The sequence below is a fragment of the Spodoptera frugiperda genome, chromosome 14, assembly GCF_023101765.2.
Source record: "Spodoptera frugiperda isolate SF20-4 chromosome 14, AGI-APGP_CSIRO_Sfru_2.0, whole genome shotgun sequence".
NCBI classification, from domain to species: domain Eukaryota; kingdom Metazoa; phylum Arthropoda; class Insecta; order Lepidoptera; family Noctuidae; genus Spodoptera; species Spodoptera frugiperda.
This window is the reverse complement of record NC_064225.1, coordinates 10,138,662-10,164,328: the sequence shown is the minus strand read 5'-3', so window position 1 is coordinate 10,164,328 and position 25,667 is coordinate 10,138,662. Positions and strand designations below refer to the sequence as shown.

At 35.7% G+C, this 25,667-nt stretch overlaps 1 protein-coding gene across 3 annotated transcripts in view; it reads left to right on the top strand.

Annotated features, from left to right (window-relative positions):
• LOC118279232 (uncharacterized) overlaps positions 1-25,667 on the top strand; it is a 75,569-nt gene that overhangs the window by 7,011 nt on the left and 42,891 nt on the right. The window contains exon 1 of one of the 3 annotated variants that reach the window (XM_035598826.2): positions 4,941-5,106. The exons of the other annotated variants lie outside the window; for them this stretch is intronic. Within the exon in view, the coding sequence (XP_035454719.2) occupies positions 4,962-5,106 (145 nt within the window). The 5' untranslated portion in view covers positions 4,941-4,961. Of the gene's footprint in view, positions 1-4,940; positions 5,107-25,667 lie in introns of those variants that run through there. 3 annotated transcript variants of the gene reach the window in all.

The following is a 25,667-nucleotide window of genomic DNA, read 5'->3' as shown; positions in this document are numbered from 1 at the left end:
AAGTATACATGCTACAATTATAAGGCAGAGGCAAAGAGTGCCGTAGGTAAGCACCTCATCGGCGCCCCTACAATTTTTTGACTTCGCTGTCACCTAACCAGTTTACCATAGATAATACAGCTCGGCATTTCCAAGTATCAAAAATCTTTTTAAATATCTTTAACATTATTATTCAAGGGTCGGAGAGCTATGCTATTCGACACGAATGGGCCGGCTCGACCGGAGTGATACCGCAGATTCTCAGAAAACCGACGTGAACCAAAGCGTTGTATTTCGTCGTGTGAGTGAGTCTATCGGAGCTCTATTTTCTCCCCTCCCCAATCCTTTAACCCCCTAACCCCCAAAAGGACGGCAACCACTTGTAACTCGATCTTGAAAGGAAAGCGCGTTTGTCGTCCTATTTTTAGAAATTAAAAAAGTACCAAATGTCTTGTTTCTGAGTCACGCTATCTCAGTTTCAAAAATAACTGTTATCGATCTATTTGTTGTAACATTGACAGACGTATCAATAAATAGATTTATCTATTGCTCATAGATTTTATCACAAACTAAAGGTATAAACGGAACGCTCTCAAAAACCGCAAACAAGCGTAAAAAACTAGATTTATTAAAAGAAAGGAAATCAATGTTCATTTTATGTAATATTAGTTTTAATCTTCTGCTTAGGGATAGATTATGATCTAAAATAATACATAGGCCAAGTTTTATCCTACTGGAGCGCGGGCGAAGCTGCTGGCAGAAGCTAGTATTAAGACATATCTATGTCGCGTAGGTTGCCAAATGCTTGTAATAGAGTCAAAGTAAAAGAATATCGATGAAAGCGAAGTGACTTGTAAAAGAGTAACGATGGAGTTTCTTGCTCGTTCTTCTCCATTCGAAGCTTCACTTTGGAACGAGCACCTAGCTTCACTGTCAGACAGATTGACGGACAATTCAATTTGACGTTTCAAAAGTGCCTTATTTAGGATTAACTGAAATAAATGCTTTGACTTTGACTTTGACATTGTAATTTGCTACTTTTACTTTGATGTTTATACGCCATTATGAAAAACAAATGAAAGAAACAATCAACCAAGAATCTCGTCTATCTCGCGAAATCTCATCTATTGTTCGATCGAGATTTATCTCGCTACAAAAGGAGGTGGCATTCCCTAAGCAAGAGTCCTTTCATTACTATTTTCATCAGTCCAATCCACCTGCCAGTCATCACACAGAACTTACTAGTCACAACAACTAACTACATTGTGGGCCGTCCATTAATCACGTGACATTTTTTTAGCGTTCTATTTAACCCCCCTCCTCCCCTGTGGTAATATAAGGTGAGGCTTTAGGTTAACCCCGCAGCCCCACCCAACAACATGTGTATTTCTTTAATACACCAAAACACAAGTAGGTTAACATTTTTCCGGAGCTGCGGACTACCTAGCGGGTTTACCGGGGCTCCGGCTCGAAAAGCAGGAGTAGGAACGGGGTGGTTTTTAGTTAGTAAGAGTCTGACACTCCCTCTCGCTTTGCCCAAGGCGGGAGAAGTCATTGGATGATTTTCACCCCTCAAATAAAGCTTAACATTTTTAAGTAGTAAAAATTAAAAAACAAAATCTCGCGGTCGTCGAAAATATAAATACAAACCCTCTGTCACCCTCGTGGTGCTTCATCTTTCTTTGGCGAACTCCTCCCTCCTCCTAATTAGGCCTCACGTGATTAAAAGACGTCCCCCTAGTAACCTACACATCGCCTCACGGTCCAATCTAACATCACTGCATCACATTGACACCTGGTACCTATCGACTGTCTAAAATATGTAAAATTTCTAGAAAATAAATACATATCGGTCTATCAATCTAATCGATAGATCTGCATTCGGTCTGTGATTGCTACATTTATAGAATAGCGAACGTCCGTCGCGCGTCGGTCCGATAAATAATAATACGATCAAAAACATTATTTAAAAAAAAAACCAAGTCTCGCACCTCAGAATTTTTACCCTTTTTTTTTGAGGGGCAAAATCATCCTATGACTTCTCTCGCCTTGGGCGAGGCGAGAGGGAGTGTCAGACTTTTACTAACTAAAAACCACCCCGTTCCTACTCCTGTTTTTTGAACCGGAGCCCCGGTAAACCCGCTAGGTAGCCCGCAGCTCTAGATCAGGCATCAACCTTACCGGGCCCCATCTGTGGTAGTCTGATGGCTCATTGAGGCGCACGCGAAGCGCGACGCGCCGCACGTACGGGTCTGGTTCTGTTCGGGCGGCTAGCTACCCTTGCTCGCCGTCCACAGGCCCGCACTTACGGTGGCCGGAGATCGTCGCGCGATCCCCGATGCCCGGAGAAAGTAATGAGATCCATGTAGGTAATACCAAGTCGGTTATTTTATTTAGTCCCTACTTAAGGGACCTTTTGTCTTAAGTTATTAAGTAAATTGTTATCATATCTATATTTTTTACGTTTAAAATAAAATAGATCGACTTGGTCATCGCACGTAATCATGCAATAGACTAAACAATAGGTATAATACGAGAAGAAATTAATACAAGTAGGTATACTTGTGTTTTCATGCGACGGCCAAGTCGATTCAGGCTTCTTTTTTATGCACAACGAAGTTATAGGCGGTTGAAATTGGCCTGAATGGCTTCGAAAAAAGGATGGTACGGCCGCTTTTTTCTCGACTTGGCGGGGCCACTGCCGTGCCCCCACATAGATGATATTTGTTTCAACACGATGCGATGATAAGCGATCGATTCTAATCTGATTTTGTCTTAGAACATCGAACTAAGATAGTTTGATTTGACGAAAATAGTTTTTGACATCTGAAAAGGTGTAGGTAACTAATAGTTGCTACCAAAATCTTTTTTATGGAATAAGGGGCAAACGAGCAGACGAGACACCTGATGGTAAGCGATCAGTGTCGCCCACGGACACCCGTAACACCAGAGGAGTCACGGGTGCGTTGCCGGCCTTTTAGAAAGGAATACACTCTTTTCTTTTAAGCTTCGTAGTTGGTCTAAAATAGGAACTATTATTATAGATCCAGTGAGGTACCTATATATAGAACCTTAGTTTCCCAAAGGCAAACTAGGCAAGAGGTAAGAGCACCAGGTTACAGCTGGGCGCTACAAGAAGCGCGTGACCAACTAATAACTGGTTGACCAACCCTTACTGACTAAAAACCACCCCGTTCCTACTCCTGCTTTTCGAACCGGTGCCCCGGTAAACCGATAGCTAGTCCGCAGATAAATTCAAGATTAAGATTTCGATTTCCTTCGATTATCTCCGAATCAAAACATTGTATAATCTTTTGTTTGTACTAGCAATCAGAAAACTGGTTTATTTTCTCATCATTATGATATAATTTTGTATTGTCCGTTAAAATTGTTGTCTCAGATACACGGATCTATTATGTCAGTACATACTATACTGAAGTAGGTACGTTAGGTATTCAATATAAACCAGCTTCTTAATTTAGGAAAAAAATCGTATCAGTAAGTAGGTATAGGTAGATAGCTATACTTTTTTGGGTCGGTTCGACCGGAGTGATACCATGGCTTCACTGAAAACTAACGTGTAACAAAGCCTTTTTTTTGAGGGGTTCATCCTATGACTTCTCCCGCCTTGTGCAAGGCGAGTGTCTTACTGTCTTACGGAGACTCTTACTGACTAAAAACCACCCCGTTCCTACTTCTGCTCTTCGAGCCAGAGCTCCGGTAAACTCGCTAGGTAGTGTGAGTGTGGCGTCTCATAATAGGCGAATTAAATGCTTACTTACCTAAATTAAAATTGTCGATTCTCAGAACAAAATAAAAATTAGACGAGAGTAACATAGGTAGGTACTAGGTATTATTAAATGCTAGTCACGGTCCATCATTACCACCACGAATATTTATTGTCCAATGAAGGCTAGCTATACTATAGGTACCTATTGGCTTTAGCTATCTAGGTACTCTGTGAAATATGAAATTGATCTATGAAATATTATAATTGTAAAAGTTTATTTGTTTGGATGTTTGTCCGTCAATCACTCTCACTCAAAACTACTGAACGGATTTTGATGAAATTTAGTAGTTCGGGGCCCTGCGCCGGTGTCGGTACCGCCTACTACCACACTTCATTCGTCAATTCAAGGTCATGGGGCGGGGCTAGAAAGCGGATCTCATCAGGTGCAAGCAAACATTAACTTAGTGGTGGTCAGGCGCATGTGACCACCATTGTACCTGTTTTTTGCGCATTACCAAACATTTGTTGGGGCTTGTAAGGCACAAGCGTCACATATACCTACCTACTTACCTACTAATAAATTAAATTGATATTAAGTAATTATCTATACATTCTTTTAATCAATGGGATTAAAAAGAATATACTTGACCCACTGCAAAATATTAGGCTTATTATTATTTATCAATAACACTAGATAACACTAACTAATATTTAATAACATAACAGTGATAGTGTGAAACCATCATTACGTCTCCAACCAGTAATCGACAACTAGTTTTTAATTAACTGTTATTCAATCACGCTTCTAATATTAGTTTCTTTCGGTGCGGCAAAGTCTTGGGCGTTTTATCAATGGACGACTCGAGATAGTGTGTACAAGTGTACAATGTACATAGTAAACGCGCGCTCGCCGCCGCAACCGACTCTATTTACGGTAGAACCGCCGCGAGACAAACGTGTGCGTTATAATAAAATAACAGTTACTCAAAATACGATAACGAAATAACAGTTTAAAATAAAAAAAAAAACTCTACTTTATTTTCTCTATTTTTTTTATGGTGTTCGATTTTTTTTTAAATTGACTGTATTTACTTTTCTTTTTTTTTTGGTAAAGAAAAATGTGTTCCATTTTCAAATTGAATGTCAAGTTTCGTTAAATAAATATTGAAAACTTTATTTTTGGTTGACGTTGAATTTTTATTTTTACACTGTGTGAATTGAAGTGAAGAACTTTTGAGTAATAAAATTTAAAATGGAGAATCAGGTAGCAAAGGATATGACTGCTGAGGAGTTTCCTTCATATGTGGCTGACAAGAGACTGATTGGGCTCCTGCCTATGTTCATTCTGGTCCTTATCATAGTTCTAAGGATATCTTGGACCCTGTACAAGAGTTTCGGTGAGTTAACATTCTTTTAATTAATATAAAAAGTGCGAGAAATATTTCCTAATTTATTCTATTAGTCGTTTCAAACACTTTGTAGTAATGTCTACTTGGCATAGCTATAAAATTTTAATGTACTTTTTTACCGATTAACTGATATTACAATTCAAGGATAATTGTTTGCGTCTTGTACTAAAACCTTATTACTTATTACCTACAGTAAAAATGTTATTACATTGTAATTGATTGTGCGTACCGAAAGACGAATAACTACCTCTTGGCTTGAAACAAAAAAATGTACTTAGTACAATAAATATTTATATTTTTTTTATGAAAAGGTCAATGCCCTGTTTGCTTTTAATAATTATTATAAGTATGACATAACTGTATGTGATTATTTTTGTTTAATCACTTATTATAATACTACAATACAAAAACTTCCTACTGTATTTTAAAGGTACTTATTTCCGCGAAGGTCCAATTCTATTGGGTAGGTACTAATTAAATTGCGCTTCACTGAAAAAAAAACTTAAAACAAATATTCACTACATAACACTTTCAAAAGTAATATTATTTGGATATTAGCCCTTTTCTCAGGTGGTATTCGTAATATTTCTGGTATAGTATTTTCATTATCATAATGATTATTAAAAACATTTCACCACTATGTACAATGTCAAAATCAAACCATTTATTTCAATTAACCTTTACTTAGGCACTTGAAACTCAAACTTTCTCATTTAATAAGTAGTAGGTAGGATATCTACTACAGTAGGTACATACGATGATACGAGTTGATTCTTTTGCTTTTTACCTCGGCCACATTCCAGAGTGGTAGGTACCTATACCTACCTATACTATACCTATACATACATATATATTATCATGGAGGTGCATGTGTACTGCATTCTACACAGCGGCTGTTTCGATGTAAACCTGTTGTGATCAGCAGTGTCTATACAATTATAATTATAGAGATCGACCTCTGCACCCGTGCTTCGATTGTTATAGATTGTTATAGTATGTTGCTATATTATTATATTTTTTGTCTACACTATCTACACTAATATTATAAAGAGGAAAACTTTGTTTGTTTGTTTGTTTGTTTGTTTGGTTGTAATGAATAGGCTCAAAAACTACTGGACCGATTTTAAAAATTCTTTCACCATTCGAAAGCTACATTATCCACGAGTAACATAGGCTATATTTTATTTTGGAAAAAAATAGGGTTCCGTAAGATATTTGGATTTTTCGGACACAAACTGAAAAAAATCAACCAAAGAAGTTACTTATTTTGCGTACGCTGCCTAAACTACAAAAGATAGAACCATAAAATGTTATAATTAATTATAGATCTTAAAATATCTACAAAAAAGTCCGCGACACACTATACCTATTTATGTCGAGTGAGGCAGAACAACCACATTTTTATTTAAAAATCTTGAATTTTTTTGGACTACATTTAAACGCGTTTATTTTACTCATGCTATTAATCCTTATCAAAATAAATTATTTCATCAATAAGTACAGTTTATGTTGATAATATTTGGTCTTTGAATGATTAAAATTGGACGTTTGGTTTTGAAGTTGTGGTGAAATTAAAATATTACGATTTCTGCCGCACGGCCCGTTGCGAAGTGGACGTCGCCAAGGCCAGGAGTGCGCGTGCGGGAGAGGGGTGTTTAGATCTGGGGGCACGGTAGTGCCCCCGCCAAGACGAGCCAAGCGAAGCGCAAGCGCAAGGGCACTACCTACCTTTTCTCGAAGCGCTTCGTCGTATTTTTGAACCTTCATAACTTGAGTTTGGGTTATACCAGATAAACAAAATTTTCAGGATATAATGTCAGTGGTAGACTTAATAGACCTCTAAAGTTTCAATTGCATAGCTCTTATACTTTAGATTTTATTGATATCTAAAATACCCCGATTTCGTCACTCACTCACTGATGTTCAACAAAATTCTTAAGGTACTTCCTGAAGTCCTAGAAAACTGAAATTTGGTATGTAAGCTAGTATTAGTACCCAAACAACAAAAAAATCCTAAAACTTGGAACTTTTACCCCCCAACCCCTTAAACTAGGGGGTGAAAGTTTGTTCGAGACTTCCGCAACTTTTGACGCTAGAGGTCTGAATGCGGCCGCGGAGGGTAAAAATCTGAAATAGGGAAACTTAATTTCCTATTTCCTGCTTGAGATCTGAAAATTATACACAAGTACATAGAACACAAACTTTTCATCAAATCAAAACATTATCCTACCCATAAGTACTTAGATATGAATAATATTACTACACTTCACTTCAGTAAGTGTTTATTAATCAACCTATACTTTTGAACATAAGCATCGTAAGTATAGTATGCGCCAACGCCCGCCGCCTGCCCCCTCGTCCCCGCGCAGTAGCTAAAAATAATCGGCCCGTCAGCGAGCGCGGCACCCGAACGCGGGCAGACGCGCGAGGGCAGACGTCGTTGACGGTTGTCTCGTTGAATGAAAAGTTTTCGGAATATTTCGGTGATTTAAAAGTTTGCTATCGCGGAGAAAAAAACCATTTGCCTAATATTTAATTGTTAGTAGTTTAGTAGGTAAAGGTTTAGATACTAGTGTTTTAATTTTCATTGATAAAAAGTATTAGGATTACGTTTGCAATTTTCTTATAAATTTAGTAGTTTAGTAGGTGAATTTGTCGCTCATTTTATCTTTCTATCATAAGCAACCTACAAAAAGAAATGAAATCCCACAAAAACATTTCATGTTAAATGTTGCCAAGACGAGACCATATAGCTCGCACTGTCAAAAAGTAATCAGATCCCGTGTAGAGCCAAGTTTCTAACCCTATACTTTTGAACTGGCGAGTTGGCCGCACGGAAAGAGTTTAGAAGATTGAATAGATTTTTAAGCTCAAGCCCATATGACGAATAGCAAAAAGTCCGTGCGGCCGACTCGCCAGTTCAAAAGTATAGGCTTAGAAACTTGGCTCTACACGGGATCTGATTACTTTTTGACAGTGCGAGCTATATGGTCTCGTCTTGGCAACATTTAACATGAAATGTTTTTGTGGGATCTATTAGTATGGTACCCGCGTGGCTCATAATTAATATTATAAATGCGAAAGTAACTCTGTCTGTCTGTTACACTTACGCCGTTACGCCTAAACCAGTAAACCGAACATTTTGATGAAATTTGGTGCAGAGATAGAATAGACCCCGAAGAACAACATAGGCTACATTTTATTGCAAAAAAATAGAGGAGAACGGGTAATGAATGTTCATATGGAAATTCGTCATTTTTAAAGCTGTAACAGTGAAACTTTGTATTTAGACACTTAATGGGAAACGAAAGAACATAAGCTACTTTTTATTGCAAAATATAGGGGAGAGTGGGTAAAAATAGGGGATGAATGGTCATATGGAAATTCGTCATTTTTAAAGTTGTAACAGTGAAACTTTGTATTTAGACACTTAATGGGGAACGGCGTTTTAATTTTGAACACCAACCACACGGACGAAGTCGCGGGCAAAAGCTAGTATAGTATAAATTACTATGAATATTATGATCATAGGCGCGTTGAAAATATGTTTTATGTTATATAGTTTTAATGAGCTCTATTCCACTAACCAAGCCCTTTCGTTTGATATCCATAATTAATATTATATTAGATTGTATGGTCATCAAGATACCAAATATCAAGCCAATCTGTGGTTAGATTAAGTTTCAATGACGAAAGATGGGTCTTTAGTAATTGAAAAGTCAACCAAACGGTGCAAGCTAAATGAAACAATAATATTGTTCACAAACACCAAAAATTTTAATCTTAATTAGCCAATAGCTTTCCTCAGTAAATGTGTAAAATTACAAATGCATCCAACACAAAAACAATTATTCAAATCGGACCAGTAAATCCGGAGATAAGCGCGTTCAAACCAACAATAAAATATAGATTTGTACCATACTCTATCCGTAACTTAAGTATATTATGCCAACATTTATTTAACAACTGTCCTCACTGAAGGACATCACTAAAAAGGCCACAAGCACCCTCTATTAGCCATTACATACCGAGCCTGCCTTGTACAACCGTTTAATCGGCAATTTTTATTCCCTATACCATAAATTATGTAATAGTAGTCATAAATATTTTATGAGTTCAGCCGTCTCTGGTAGAGCCTTCATTAATTAGTTTGGCTCAACGATTGACGAGGCCTTCAGTCGTTGCATAACTTTGAAAACATCGTCGCGGTCGACTGACAGTTATGATTTGGCTTCAAAACAGTATGATTGCAAAACTTTTTATGGTTTTATTTCGTTGTTTTTGAAGTAATGTTTTATTAAAAGATTATTCTTGTAATACTAGTATCATGTAATTATTGTAACAGGTTTACATTGATTATATTTTTAATTCTATTAAAGTTATACAACTGTCACTCATACTTTAACAAAATGATAAAATTACATTTTCTTCGAAAGAAATTTAATGTCTGGTCATAATTATACCTTTTAAAATTTATTTGTAACGCAACGTATCGTCAAACCTTTCATCCACGAAAGATACCTCTTGTCCGGCACTCGCACTTGCGACCACGCGACCAACGGCAGTCAATATTAATCTGTATTTATGTATTGTATAAAACTGAAGAGTTTGTTTGAACGCGCTAATCTCCAGAACTACTGGTCCGAATAGGTACGACTTTAATGATTCTTTTTGTGTTGGATAGTCAGTTTATAGGTTATAAAACGTCATACTACGATCATTAAGAGCCGAGTAAAATCGCGGTGTAGCTATTCATTTATATGTATAGGTATGTAAGCTTTTATAAACTTGCTATGTTCATAAATATTTATTACGGTTACTATAACATACACCAATTATGTTATTAAGTGATTAATATATCCATATACAAGTATGGAACGACTTTGTAACCTAAAACCGCTCAAATAGATATAATTGTAACCTATATTACAAAAACCCTGTTTACCTATGTATGGTAGCAAAATCACACTAATGTTATAAAATGTGAAAGTTTGTTTGTCCGTTTGGATATTTGTCCGTCAATCACGTTGAAACTACTGAACGGATTTTGATGAAATTTGGTATACAGAATACAGATACGGTATGAGTAGACTTGGGTATATTATAAATGTGAAAGTTTGTTTGTTTGGATGTTTGTCAGTCAATCACGCTGAAACTACTGAACGGATTTTGATGAAATTGGCATATAGAGGCATAGTAGCTCATACCCAGGTATGAGCTGATTTGGGTGCTAGGATACTTTATATCCCACGGGGATGTAGACAAAGCCGGTAGCAGAAGTGAGTAATTAATATTTATAATAGTGTTTAGCTTGATAACAGTAGAATGGTTGACCACTTGAAGATCACTGGGTTATTGTCAGATAGCTTTATAAATCTATAATCTATAATAGACAACAATAAACAATTAAGTATATAGTCGTAGTTCCTTTGTAGTATTGTCACTTCTTTTGTGCTCATATCAAAGTCAAAGTCAAGGTCAAATCATTTATTCCAATTAAACCATAAATAGGTACTTTCGAAATGTCAACAAATAAAGAAATAAATAATAGTCTGTCAGTGAAGCTAGGTGCTCGTTCCAAAGTGTAGCTTCGAATGAAGAAGAATGAGTAAGAAACTCCATTCCTTTCTCTTTTAAAATATCTTACTTCAAACTATAGTATTCCGGAGCTGCGGACTGATTAGCGGGTTTACCGAGGCTCCAGCTTGAAAAACAGGAGTAGGAACGGGGTGGTTGATAGCTATAGTCAGAAAGAGTTAAAATTTGACACTCCCTCTCCCATGGCAAGAGAAGTCATTGGATGATTTTGTGCCCTTTAGAAAAATACTATAATATTAAAAATGCCAAAGTTTTAGTATATGTTTGTGACTTATTCACGTCGAAACGGCTGAATCGAGATGCAATTTGGAACAGAGGTAGATTATGGTCTAGTGTATCACTTAGGTGACTTTTTATCCTATGGGAATGCAGGGAAAGCCGGTGGCTAAAGCTAATAGTTTACAAAAAAATATTTTGGTCCTTCCATCCGAAAGTGAGTCATTTGTCACAAAATTTTTGGAATACAGTCATTTCTTGTTTACGTGAATGTCAAAAATATATGTCAAGTTGTCATTTGTAATCTTTGAGCGGTGGACAATAACAGTTTTCAATATTTAGGTATACTAAGGTAGGTATTGTCATCTTGAAGTATGAATATTTTGTCTGTAACCGTGTTGATGACCTAATGCACCTATTTTGAGGTTATTGCTCTTGTAAATGCAGTAGCATTTTGGAAAAATTTGGTTATCAATTTTCACATATTCGTGGTAAATAATTTTGCTATATAATTAGTACTTACTTGCTATGCTTATTGAACAGTAATTTTCACCAGTAGTTCAACTTGTTAATCAGGAACAAACAAAACAAAAATATCTGGTAATTTGCCTCGAAGGACATTAAAAAAAATCAGCAACAAATATGAACATTTTGAACAGAAATACATACAAAACATACGACAATGACCCAATAAATCTTGTCTATATTAATGCCTACATAATATATTGTAAAAACTAGATTCTAATACTAAAAAATATGCTATCACCTTCGTCTAAATGTTTCACATTACGATGCTAACAAAGTTACATCTAACGACAACTAGAGTTATACACAACCAGACTATCATGGTCTTATTTTGTTTGATCTTTATTCACATTCGACGGTCAGTTTATACTGGTTCGTATAGCTTGATGTGCAGTCGTATTACAAAGTAAAGTTTATATACTTGAGCTCAATGCCATCTATTGATCGTTGACAGAGATGTGTGACAAGAATACCTTGTTTGTGTGAAGTACAATGTCAGAAGAAACTTGGTCAAAATATGGTCATTTTTTTCGAAGTAAATGTAATTTTTATTTCTAATTTGGTACGAGTGATAGATCTACTTGTAAAGATATGTTGATTTTCGAGTCAAGTCAATAAATTACAATTGTGATTGGTGATTGACGATAGGCGCAGTGTATTATAGACTAAAGATAGAACTAACAAAAAGGCAAATAATATAATAAACTAGCCAACGCCTTTAACCCGCTGCTTGACTCCTGATGGTCACAGCGTGATATTTTAACCCAATAGCTTTTCTCCATAACTGTACTATCTAACACAAAATAATTATTCAGATCGAACCAGCAGTTACGGAAATTAAAACCAGCACGTTCAAACAAACAATCTTCAGCTTTACTATTCTACCACCTGCAATCTTTTGATTCATCATCATCATCATATTAACCACAAGACGTCTTCTGTGGACCATAAGTCAGCCGATTGGAAGTGCCCTGCATCCAGCGGCTCCCAGGGACTATCTGACGTTTGATGACGATTACAACGTGCACAAATAAAGTTAATATTATTGTAGGTACTTAATTAGTCATTGGTTCTGTACCTACATACAGTGCTACTAGACTATATGCTGTATATAATACTTGTATTGATGAACCCAAACATTCGAAACTGGTTTCGCCAGTTTGCTCAGACGAAGCAAATAGTTTCGAATATTCTAGTCATTGATAACTCTCCGTTTGATGTAGATATATTTATTTATAGCTATTCACTGTTTAATTATGTATTAGTTTGTTGCAAAATCTTATACATATGAACTGCCTTCGAACTTCTAAATCTATTGGATTCGAACAGATATGAGCAGACTGGATCGGTGCCGCCTCGCCTGTGGACATGCAACACTAGAAGGTTTCCAAGTGCGTTGTGGCCTTTGGAGGATTAGGGACTGAGGATTGAAAATAGAGAATTTGGGAATAGGAAAGAATGGTGAGAGAAGGAGGAATCCTTCTCTCACTCACTCTTCACATACACGGAGTATAGTGTAATGGCAAACACACCTGAGTATCAAAATTAAAGTGTCAACAAAATTAACAATTATATAGACGTTATAATACCGCAAACACAACAAGATAATAGGCTTAAAGTAAGCTGTAAACGAAACAACGATTTTACCAATCCCTTAAGTACAGAAGTGATTGTGCAACCAAATAATCCGACCACACAAGAATGGTATCCAGCTAATCAACTTAAAACACTAAGTGCGAAGACTTTCACCATGAAGTCTGACAACTGTGGCTAATGAATTATGTCACTGAACCGCCCTAATTAGGTTAAAATAGCCTGACGTGAGGCGGGTGTCGTCCCTCGCGGGCAGAGAATCGAATGGCCCGCCATTAGTATTTTATTGTTTAGCTACACACCCTAGTATTGATTCATAATAACTTTGTAGCTATTTGGGACAGGTTGACTTCATTATTACTGCTTTTGTAAGGCAGCTCTTTCTATAAGTTTGGAGATAGAGGTTTTTCGCCAATATAGGCAAATCTAGAAAGAAAGAAGAAAGAAAGAAAAACAGTTTATTTGCACCGATTAAAAAATAATAAAAATTAAATGAATAAATTAAAATATTTAATTATATCAAGTAATTAATAATTAAAATAGTCTGATAGTTTCTTTTGTTCTTCTCAAATGAAGAAGCTCATAGTTAGGAAAAGAGAGGCGAAATCACTAAAATACAATGACTTCTCTCGCCTTAAGCTCGGCGAGAGAGTGTCAGACTCTTACTGACTAAGAACCACCCCATTCCTACTCCTGCTTTTCGAGCCGAAGCCCCGGTAACCCATTAAGCGGTCTACAAACCTTTATGTGCTGGGTTTACTATTTATTGTAATAGCTGACGTTGAATGAAGATGTGACAATTTATTATAAAGTTTTAATTGGACTTCTGTAATAATTTATTAGCTGATCCGGCAAATATCGTACGATTGTCTAGAAAACGGTAACGAACGATGATCCAATACTAGAATAAATAAATACAATAAATATAAAATAGGATAATAAACTAATTGCTTCCTTATTAGTTTTATGACTTTGGAGCTTGATTCTGTTTTGCAGATTGGACAAAGAAGCCTTTGCATATTTCGGGTTCCAAATTTAACATAACAGCTTTAATTTTAGTTTGATTTGTCACCTATACTACTATTTTGACATTTATATAATATCACATTACAATAAAATATTTGAGAACCAATTCCATTTTTTTTAATCACTCGATTAGTATAGAACAGTACCATCTATCTATAATCATGTGACTTCTTTAAACTAAAGCAAACAGGCTCTCAAACTTTATAATTATGAGTCACAAGTATTTAGTATGAAGGTCCCATACGTAGCTAAACAACAGCATTGAGACTGGAATATTAAGTGGCTCTATACCAAGCCAAGTGAACGTCTATAGATGCAACTGTGTCAATCTTCTTGGATTCTCACTTTCTTTAGTGAACACTCTCTTCAGTATCATTTCTATTTGATAATAATGAAAGTTGATTTTGCATTATTTTGCTTTAGTGCTAAAGTTTATTATTGTTTGATGTTTGATTGGGTTGTTTTCAAGGTCACTTTTTGATGGTTAATAGTTATAAAGACTTTATTAAGGCTATCGTTATCGTGAGCTTCAAAGAGCCATCCACCACAGATGGGGCCAATTTTTTTTTATGAAACACGAGAGTACGAGAGTAGACGAGCTGACGTATCACCTGATGGTAAGCAATCGCCGCCGCTCATAGACACTTGAAACACCAGAGGCGTTACTTACAAATGCGATACTTACAAATTTAAGAGTTGTTCGGGAATCGGGGATTGGGAAGATAGTCTATTACTTCAGTCTGAAACCTATTTTTTAAGTAAACCAGTGTCTCACTCTTGTTTTTGCGTTATGTTATTACCTACCTGACAATATGCGGATCAAAGAACCATGTTAGGAATCGTGATAATAATTCAGAAATAGTGAGTGTACTTCAAACAACCAATATTGCAAACATGTTAATTTATTGTAACCACAACGAAATGCAGTGATTATGTAAATTCACTATACCAAGGACAAAACGTATTATTTTGAGGTTATTGGTCTTTTGGTACGAACTGTAAAAACTGAGTAATAGATTCATTATTTATGCATAAAATTACACTTTAACTTTTTTTGATCCAAGAAAAGAAGTAAGAATACAAATAGATATAATTTAATAGATACCTTAAACATAATATTATATGCGCAAAAAACAATATATTTTATTCACTAGACTAATCAATCCATATGGATTACAATTGGACAGTGTTATGTAATAATAGATTAAGCGACACTAGAGAGAATTTGAGAAAATGAGCTTCAAAGATTTTAAAGTTAAAATTGTCGCTGTGAGGTCATTATTTATGTTATGTGTATGATTTTATTACTGTAAATTAAGATATGTATAGAGTTTAGATTAATGCAAAATATATTACAGTGCAGAATATATTTTAAAAGATATAGCCATTTTTCCGCTTAATTCGTTAATGTATTATAGCTATATTCAGGTTAATTAAATTTCTCAATAACGTACTATACGACATTATTGTCGTTTGATTCTTTAATACCTTCATAATCGAGTGAAAGATCGCGAAAGTAATAATTTGCATTTACGAATTATCTGCCACTTTAGGCGGTTAGTTCGTTTTTAATAAATAAATTGAAACGGATTATCTCCAACTTTTGTAGCTATAATCTAGACACACGGCAGTGTGTCCGCCAAGTTCGAGCAAAAAAACCGACACACCGGCCGTGGGTTATATTACACGAACCATTTCGGGCCAAGTTCGACCCACCTATAACTCAAAATCTATTTTATCTACGCATATGAAATTTCTAGTATCTGTCGAGATCTACTTACTTATCTAAAATACAAAATTTCATTAATGTACCTATTGTAGGTCTAGAGATATTGACATCAGAAAATCGCTATTTTTACTATACACTCACTGACTGACTGACTGACTCACTCACTCATCAAAAACCTAGACCACTTCCAATGGTCGTATTGACTTGAAATTTGGCATGGAGGTAGGTCTTTAGGTCAAAGTAAAGGAAAAAATCTGAAAATGGCCAAGTGTGAGTCGGTTTTAAAAATAATGAAGGTGTAAATTCATACCCCTAAGGAAGTAAAACAAAAAAAAATAGTCAAAGTAAAGTAAAATAAGAAAAAAAGAAAATAAACCTTACAAAAATAAATGAAATCCCACCCAAAACATAAATGTGAAAGGCTGCCAAGTTCGATAATATTGGAATGCTTTGCCTATAAAAGAAGTGAGATCTAAATAAGTACCAAGTTCCATACACAGACCTCAGTTAAAAATGATATAACTTGGCAAGTTTTATTAGAAAATTATATACTTGACTCATTGCCTTTAGTAGGTTTATAACAAAGTGTATGAAAACTTGCCAACTTGTTATATCATTTTTAACTGAGGTCTGTGTATGGAACTTGGTACTTATTTAGATCTCACTTCTTTTATAGGCAAAGCATTCCAATATTATCGAACTTGGCAGCCTTTCACATTTATGTTTTGGGTGGGATTCTTTATTACGTAACTAATGTGTGCAAAACATCTAACAAATTTTGACATGTCGCTTAATTCACCCCTTATTACAAGGCACTAGGATTGACTTTTGAACACAAAATTAGCTGAATACATAGTTAATAATGTTTGGAATCGATCTGCATTCAAAACTCATTTTTTTCAATTTTGTCGCTTAATTCGTTATTACATAACACTGTCCAATTATGGACTGAATGGACTTAACAAATACTGACTTTTGGGGGAATCCGATCAGAGTATCAGACAGACATATTTGTATTATGTGATTAAATTATCACTTGGTTTGCAAAAGGCACTATATTTAGTTCGGTCACAATCTTGTTGGCGAGCCTTAATATAATAATATAGACTCGCTAAGAGGCTTGCCAGCTAAATACTAGTTCAATAAACTGTGTAAACATTCCATCGCTTCTGTAATAATAAATTAATATGGAACAAATACGGACCAACTTATAAGAGATATAGTGATGATGATAAAGAGAGATTTTTCTATTTCTTGGTTTCGAAACGTTTTTAAGGAGTTCTGTATAGTGTGCGCGTATTTCTCTCTGATTGGCCGGCTTGAATAACCAACCAATCAGAGTATCCAACAGGCTCTCGTTTCGATTACTTTAAACGTAAAGCAAAATCGTACTAAGGGTACAATTCTACCAATGAAGTCCTTTTCTGATATATCCAATGTTGAGGTAGTTGTTTAATTAAAAAAACTTTTTTTCTTACTTTCTTATGGTAATCAAGAGTGTGTACCTACCAAATATCAGATCTGTCATCTGAAGGTATTATTATTCCAATTACCAAGTTTGAGCCAAAAAAAGCAAGCAGGGCTAAATAAAGTTATATTATGATAAAAATAGACTTTATTTTAATGTATAATACGAGTGCCTATTACTATAAGTGGTAATTAATACGTTAAAGCTAATCTAGCTATCTTATATGAACAAATAAATACATTTTAATGACAATGTCAATCTCTCGCTTTTGTATTAGCTGACTTATAAACATTTTTCTATTATCATTAGAACAATATATTATTATTATGTGTCACTATAAATAGTAATTGTAGATATATTTAGAATGTATTTTTTTTATTGAACGGATTTACTCGTTTGGCGAGTCGTCTTGTGTTTCTATTCTTAGATCGAGTGAGTCGAGCCTAGCTCTGCAATGTGGAGAATGTTAGTAAGTATTTCTATCAACTTGCACGGTTTTCCGACATCTTTAATTGATTTGGTCTGGACATTAAAAGAGACTATGACCTCTGAGTTTGTTTCGGCATTTCTTCTCAGAATAGTCCGACATGGCGGTCTTCACTTCGATCTTTGGAATAGAAAGTTATAGCCTATGTCCAGTGTGGTCCTTTTTTCCGACGTATTAAATTCTACGTTAAATCTATTACTGTAAACTATAAGCTATTCCACACTACGACCACCAGTAGTACCTATATCTATAAATAGCCTAGGTTTAACAATCTCGTTACTATTCCTAGCCTTAGACGTTAGTTCGTGAGTCAGAAACAGCCGTCACCTACTTGTTGTGTTACTTTACAATACCGTCGTGATACTTCCAAGTGTATCTAGTATGAAGATTTTTTGTACAAAGGACCTAATGCGAGTTTGTTTTACGTTAACATGATTATGACGTTCAGAACTTTTATTGGCTGTTTTAAGTTAACCAACCAATCAGAGGCTAAACGCGGTAACGTTTAGATCAAACTCAGACCCTAGGCTGAGTCCCTAGACTCAGCTCAAATGGTGATGTAATTATATGTACTGTAGTGTAAGGACAAACCCTTTTAGGGAAATGGTATGTCAATATAACATACATAATAGTGAATAGTGAGGATAATTTTATTTACGTTTCTTTGCCTCTTTTGAGGTAGATATAGTTACATCATGAGTTTTATCATTGCCTGGCAAATTTTCCATATCCTCTAATTCATTAATTCATTCTGTCTGTTTGCATAGACAAACAAAAACTGCGTTTGTAAAAAACCGACCTCAAAAAACCAAAAACTAAAAACAAAAAGCAAAAAATGACTAGTACAAAAACTTATGTGACCATAGGTGAATCACTGATAGAATGATTTTGAAAATCAGTCCACAATTTTATTGGCGGAGTAATCATTGAACAAATAAAAAAAATACACATACGAACGCAGTACCTCCTTCTTTTTTGAACTTAGTAAGAAAGAGTGAAATTAGTTTTTCCATTTCATAACATTTAAAAAAAGTATTTATCTTTCTGGTCCTTTGATCCGAAGTCGATGTAATTTGTCTAATCAACCCTATTATTGAGGAGTTAAGGTTGTTTATTGGCTATTTTAGTTTAACAGTGTCTAGAGCGAATGACCTTACTAATACACTTAGATATAGTTCTACACATTGGACAAAGAAGGATGTATGCAAAATTAACCAAAACGTATGTTTCAAACACGATGCATTAGTCTGAAGGACTTTACAAAACATTCTACAAATATTCCAGTCTAGATGATTCTTTTGGAAATACTTCGTCATTTGCATAATTGAGTGAGTTCTCCTTTTGTATTGGACTACCAAATATTAGCATTATCAATATAATTATTATGTAGATTCGTTCCATTATAATATTGTCACATTTATTATTAGGCAGATTTAGTTTAGCTTTGTGTCTTTTGATTTGTATGCAGACATACATATTTATATTAAACTAGCTATTTTAGTGTGGTTTTACCCGCTGCTCGGCTTTGATTGTAGCGTGTTCCAAATAACCTAAAGCCTTCCTCGATAACACAAAAAGAATTATTCAAATCAGACCAGTAGTTTCGTACAGATTAGCGCGTTCAAACAAACTTTTCAGCCATATATGTATAAGTATATATTAACAAAATATAGATTGAATTTACCAAAAACTATTATAATATTATATAGCTTGGTTAACAATTTCGAGAGGGAGGCTGGTAGAAGGATGCAGCTTGGTTGGGCAGCATTACTATAGGAAACTCAGTCGGGTCTTTTTGTCACATATACCGCAAAGCCTGAAGACAAAAGTCTTCAATGAGTGCGTCCTACCAGTACATACGGAGCCAAAACGTGGACACTAACAATGCGAATGGTCCAGTAGTCAGGCACAGTTCTACGATAAAATTGTCCGTTCTTAAGTACCGTACCGAAGATAGTCAATAAAAATACAAACAATAGCACAACAAAGTAACTGATTATTAATTTCAGTTCCATTACTAATTAAATATCCATCTCCATATTTAGTCTTGTTGAAAGCAATTATGGTATCTTTAAGATATTTTTTTCAAAAATTTGGGTCGTGGACGTGAAAATGTTCAACAATTCTTTTGTTGTTGCAACCAGTAGAGATCAACATTATTGCAGTAATTAGACTTGACTAGTACTTGTGCAGGTTTAAGATAATTTCTGTAGCCTTCTATTGTTATCTTTTTTGGTGCAAGTCATTACCTTGCACCTTAGACTAATTTATTGAGGCGCCGACGACTTACTCGTAAAGGGTTACCGTGGTTCTGGTTCAAAACAGGAATCGATCGGGGTGGTATTTAGTCAGTAAGCGTCTGACTTCCTTCTCGTCTCACCTAAAGCAGGAGAAGTAATTATATGAATTTCCACCTCAAAACAAAAGAGACATTGTTTACATTTCTTTGACGTTAAAGTTCACACGTTTGTAATGGCCCAACTATAAGATAATAATGTATTAGACATTTGTGTTTGCTTTGAAAGGAATTGAGTATGGAATACCTCGCTTGACGATCCATAGGAATTTATACCTTGTAAGTTAGCTTGATTTAGGGACCGATAGATGGACAGAAAACTCTTTAGGTAGATTCAATTTTAATTACCTTATTATCATCGGTATCGGTAACTGCTCAAAGCAGACAGAAAGCCTCTTCTCTCAAAGTAAATAGTTAGCTAAGAATCGTGTGTCAACATTACAGTTTCTCATTGAACAAGACAAGTATAGATTTCATACTCAAACTAAACACTAGACGTGAGTGCAAACAACGTTCGGCTGCGAAACGGAACGTTTGCGCAAACTGCAAGATAAGTCGTGAGGCAAGGACTTCGCAACGAGTGTATGTCTGTAGTAACCTGTACTTGTGGCGCTATGTTAGACTATAGTATGTCTAACATTCGTCATTTTTGCAGTTTATTTCTTAAGGCTTTGTCTACCATCCCGAGCTGCGGACAACGTAACAGGTTACCGGGGCTCCGGCTCAAAGCAGGGGTGGTTTTTAGTCAGTAAGAGTCTGACACTCCCTCTCGACTCACCCAAGGCGGGAGAAGTCATTGAATGATCCCCCAAAAAAAGGCTCGGTCTACCGACAGGACTTTGTTGAGGGCAAATCCTTTATTAGCGTGGTCCATAAACTGTCCCTATGGCTTTCAACGTGTTATTAGGAACTATAGATTTCAATCACATCATCACAAACATTTGTTTTTTTTTTTGCTTTAGCGTTGGTTCACTCTAGCACTTTCTTGTACCATTGTGTAGGAAAACACATTTTAAATTCATAACACATGCATTTGTGAATCACACGGAAAATAATGGTCTGTGGAATGGCCTTATGATACGCGCAGCGGTCGCAGTCTTTTGTCCAATCATTGACGTATTGTGAAACTTGCAGTCAAATTCTGTTGAGCATTCGATAGTCTTATTCTAGAAACTCATTTATATTATATCTAGCTTCTGCCAGTCCGCATTGTCGTGGGATAAAAAGTAGCCTATGTGTTATTCTAGACCATAATGTACTCCTATTCCAAATTTTATCTCGATATATTTAGCTATTTTGACATTACTGAGTAACAAACCTGCATTTCTGTGGGATAACAAGTAACCTATGTGTTATTTCAGAACATAATCTACTCCAGTTCCAATAAAAAATTCGATCTCTTCAGCCATTTTGACGTGAATGAGTAAAAAAGATAAAAACTTTCGCATTTATAATATTTGTAAGACGTAAGATTAGACTCAACAAACTATACGACTAAAATAACAGTCATCAGTACTCATAAACCGCTAAGACAAAGTAAATATTAACTCACGACGGACTCGTCTCGGGCAATTACACAATGCCAGTGGATGGAAAGGCCCACCAAAAAGGTTTGACCTTGAATGCTCCGGAAGATTCTACCGAAACACTCTTATCTACTATCCGCGTCTATTTTTAGAAAAAGGGAAAATGTCTGCTGCCTTTACAACTGGCTTCTAAGTGATTAGGGAACCCTTTATTAGGCTATGAAAGTCACTTAGATTTATAGCATGTGGGACAGAATTATATACTGGTAGTCATAAAAGTTTTGTGGCAAAAATGTAGACTTTAATACCTTGGGAGACGGTTCATTATTGTATTGTAGGTCATGTAATATTGATTCCTGTGTGTAAATTGTTTCTTAGTGTTATTTAGTCAGTAGTTTTGTTGACTATCTTTAGTTTCAGGTGTAGTTTTGTTTTTTTTTTTATTTTGACTCATCCAATGACTTATCTCGCCTTGGGCGAGGCGATACTGGTGTAGATACGGTAGTCTTTGTGATAACATATTTTCTGGTGTAGAATATAATATATGTACAATTTGTTTTAGCAAACCTTGACTGGTGGTACACAGTCACGTATTAAGCTATACAAAACATGTACATTGTCTTCAAACCGCATTTCCATTTTTTTTAAGGGGAGAAAATTATCCATTGACTTCTTCTGCCTATGGCAATGAAAGAGGGAGTGTCAGACTCTTACTGACTAAAAACCACCCCGTTTCTACTCCTGTTCTACGAGCTGAAACCCCGGTAAACCCGCTAGGTAGTCCGCAGCTCTGAATCACAGGCCCTTGGGTCCTTAAGCCTATTGTTCACTTTACTGTACCAGCCATTGTACTTCAAGTTGACATTTAACTTATAGTACTATAGTTCGGCGAACGGCCTTCGGTAGTGAATGAACGGTTCGATAGTAAATACTTGGGCCGCTACGTGATAGTTGCCTCGTCTTACAATACAGGAGACGTGTATGAATGGTTGGCATTGACGTTCCGGAGTATTTTCATAGTATTTGTTGGTAATTAATTTTATTAAATTGAGACAATATAAGTGTATGTAATGTAATTTACTGATGAGGAAGTCTAGATAATGGAGATAAAAAAATATATTTCATTTTGTGAAAGTAAAAGTCAAAATTACTTATTTATTAAAAAAAAACCAGGAAGGCACTTGACGTTTAAATCAAAGCAAAAAATTATTATAGTATTACAAAAATGTCTGTCTGTCGGTCAGTCAGAAGTGATATGCTTCTTCTAAAGTGTACATTCCTATGGAGAAGAACGAGCAAGAATCTCCATAGGTTACTCTTTTTCAATCAGATTCATAATACAATTCTTGACCACAATACAAAGTTCTATTAACCCCTTTAAAAACACTAATTTTGTCCAAAATTTATTTTCTTTTGTTTTACGTATATTTATTCAGACATATTATTTGAACGTCTCCCTTTACCCAAATCCCACTGATTATCGTCACAAGCTGTTAATCTTCACATAAAGTATTTGTTAGCCGAATGCAAAGTGACCGTCAAACATGAATACACCAGCGTCAACAGTCTCATCAAATAACTTTAACACGAGTAAATATTATCAGCATCCAATTTTACCGCATACACCACAAATGAATCAATACCAAAAAATACTATAAAAGAATATGTAAGTGTGGGAGAGCCATGTTTCGGCACGAATGGGCCGGCTCGACCAGATACGACGGCCTCACAGAAAACCGATGTGTAACAACGCTTGCTCTATGTTTCGTTGTGTGAGTGGGGTTACCGGAGGCCCAATTACCCCCTTCCCAATCCCCGATTCCCCAACAACCCTTAAATTCCTAACCCCCAAAAGGCTGGCAACGCACTTATAACGCCTCTGGTGTTTCAAGTGTACATGGGCGGCCGCGATTGCTTACCATTAGGTGATACATCTGCTCGTTTATCGGCGTGTGCCATAAACATAATAAAAAGAACGCAATACCAAAAATACCCGAACTATACTTAGAAAAATGTGTCGCGTTTGTTTGTCTTTATCTGACGCTGTCAAGTAAGTAGGCATGTCAGCCACAGTCCACGATGGGTCATGTGACTGTTCAGCTGCAATTTTATCTCATTGAAAATCGAAGATTGAAAATATTTAGGTCATTATCTGTAAAGTGTTGGGTTTGACACACCTTTTCTGTTTTGAAGTGGAATAATCATCAACTGACTTCTTCCGCCTTGGGTGTCAGACTCTTACTGACTAAAAACCTATTTCTGCTTTGAGCTGGAACCCTAAGAACCCAGTAATTCGTTAAGTTGTCCGCAGTTCTTAATATTTGACACTTTTTGGATATTTGACTCAAAGGACCACGTTTGAAGTGAAAGGACCACGTCTTTAATAGTGACTTAGATTTCACGACCATGTCTATTACTATTCTCAGTGCGATCTACTAATAAAAATGTTATTGCTGGTCTGTGTATTATATGAACTTGTATGTTTGTAAACGCACATACGACACAAGAGACCATCATAATATGGGGCAAGTAAAACAAAATGATAAAGATAATGATGACCAAATAGGTATAATCGATGATAATCTAGTTAATAATCTTATACTCACCTCTAAATCAATGAGGTTATTAACCCGACTCTAAATATATACATACAGCTAGATAAAGTGATGACAATAAAATGATTTTGTAATACAGACACAAATTAAGTGCAGGTATTGATAAATATTGCTGATATAAGTGATAATATGCACTTGTGTAGACATCTATTTAGACATACTGAAGATCATATGGGTGACTTTGCTTTTAAACAGTATTTATACTATAGGTAAATACATAATAATACATGTATACTTTGATATACATAGATATAAAATATGTTTAACCTATACATATAATTATTGCTGCCTACGCCAGCAGCAACACATTAGAATGGGATACAAAATATCCCATCATCACCCAAGTTAGCTCATACCCTGTCTGTATACCAAATATCATCAAAATCCGTTCAGTAGTTTCAGCGTGGCTGATGGACAAACAGACGCGCTAATTTCAAAAACTACTGAGTCGAAAAGAATAGTTCTTGTTGTGTTGGATAGTCTATTTGTTGAGGAAGGCTATAGGCTATAAAACATCACGCTACGATCAATAGGGACCAAGCAGCGGTAGAAATTGCGTAGGAGTACAGTCTGTAATAATCAGAATGGCTATTAAAATCACCAGTCATTTGACCGAAAAGCAGTTACAATTAGAATCAATAAAAATCATGCAGTTTGATAATGTAAGTACTACTACGTATTAGTACGACATGGTTCTAACATCGACTATACAAATATTTCACAGTCAAATGACCATAACCTTTGCAGTAATTGAGTTTACATAGAACTTTATCAAAGTATTGATACGGTAGCTCTTGAAACGACTTGTTACGGTTACTGTACATACAACAGTTGATAAGATTTGATGCTTTCTAGTGGGAACTACTTAAGTATTGTGTTGTAATAAACATTATTTTAATGTTTACCTATATCCTTCACATTAATTGATTTGCGTCAACGATGTAAGTGTAACTTACATAAGATTTTGTTTTATATTATAAGCCGGTAAACGAGCAGACGAATCATCTGATGGTAAGCAATCGCCGCCGCCCATTGACACCCGAAACGCAAGAGGCGCTACAAATGCGTTGCCGGCTTTTTGGGAGTTAGGAATTTAAGAGTAGTTGGGGAATCGGGGATCGGTTAAATTGGGGAATGGGATAAAAAACAAATAGCTTCACTATAGGACTGACCGATAGACAGACGTTATTAATCTTATTATATTTGTTATGACGTTCAAAAGTGCCTTCTTGGTCTATTTGAAATAAATGATTTTGACTTTGACTTTGACTTTGAAACACAACGTAAGCATTGTCTCACGTCGGTTTTCTGTGAGGCCGTGGTATCACTCCGGTCGAGCCGGCCCATTCCTGCCAAAGCATGGATCTCTAACAAAGTGAGTTCTAGACAAAGTGAGATAAGTAAAGGCGAATAATCTTCAAATTTTGAGGACATACGTGTGAAGTACATAAAAACAATCAGACCCAGTTT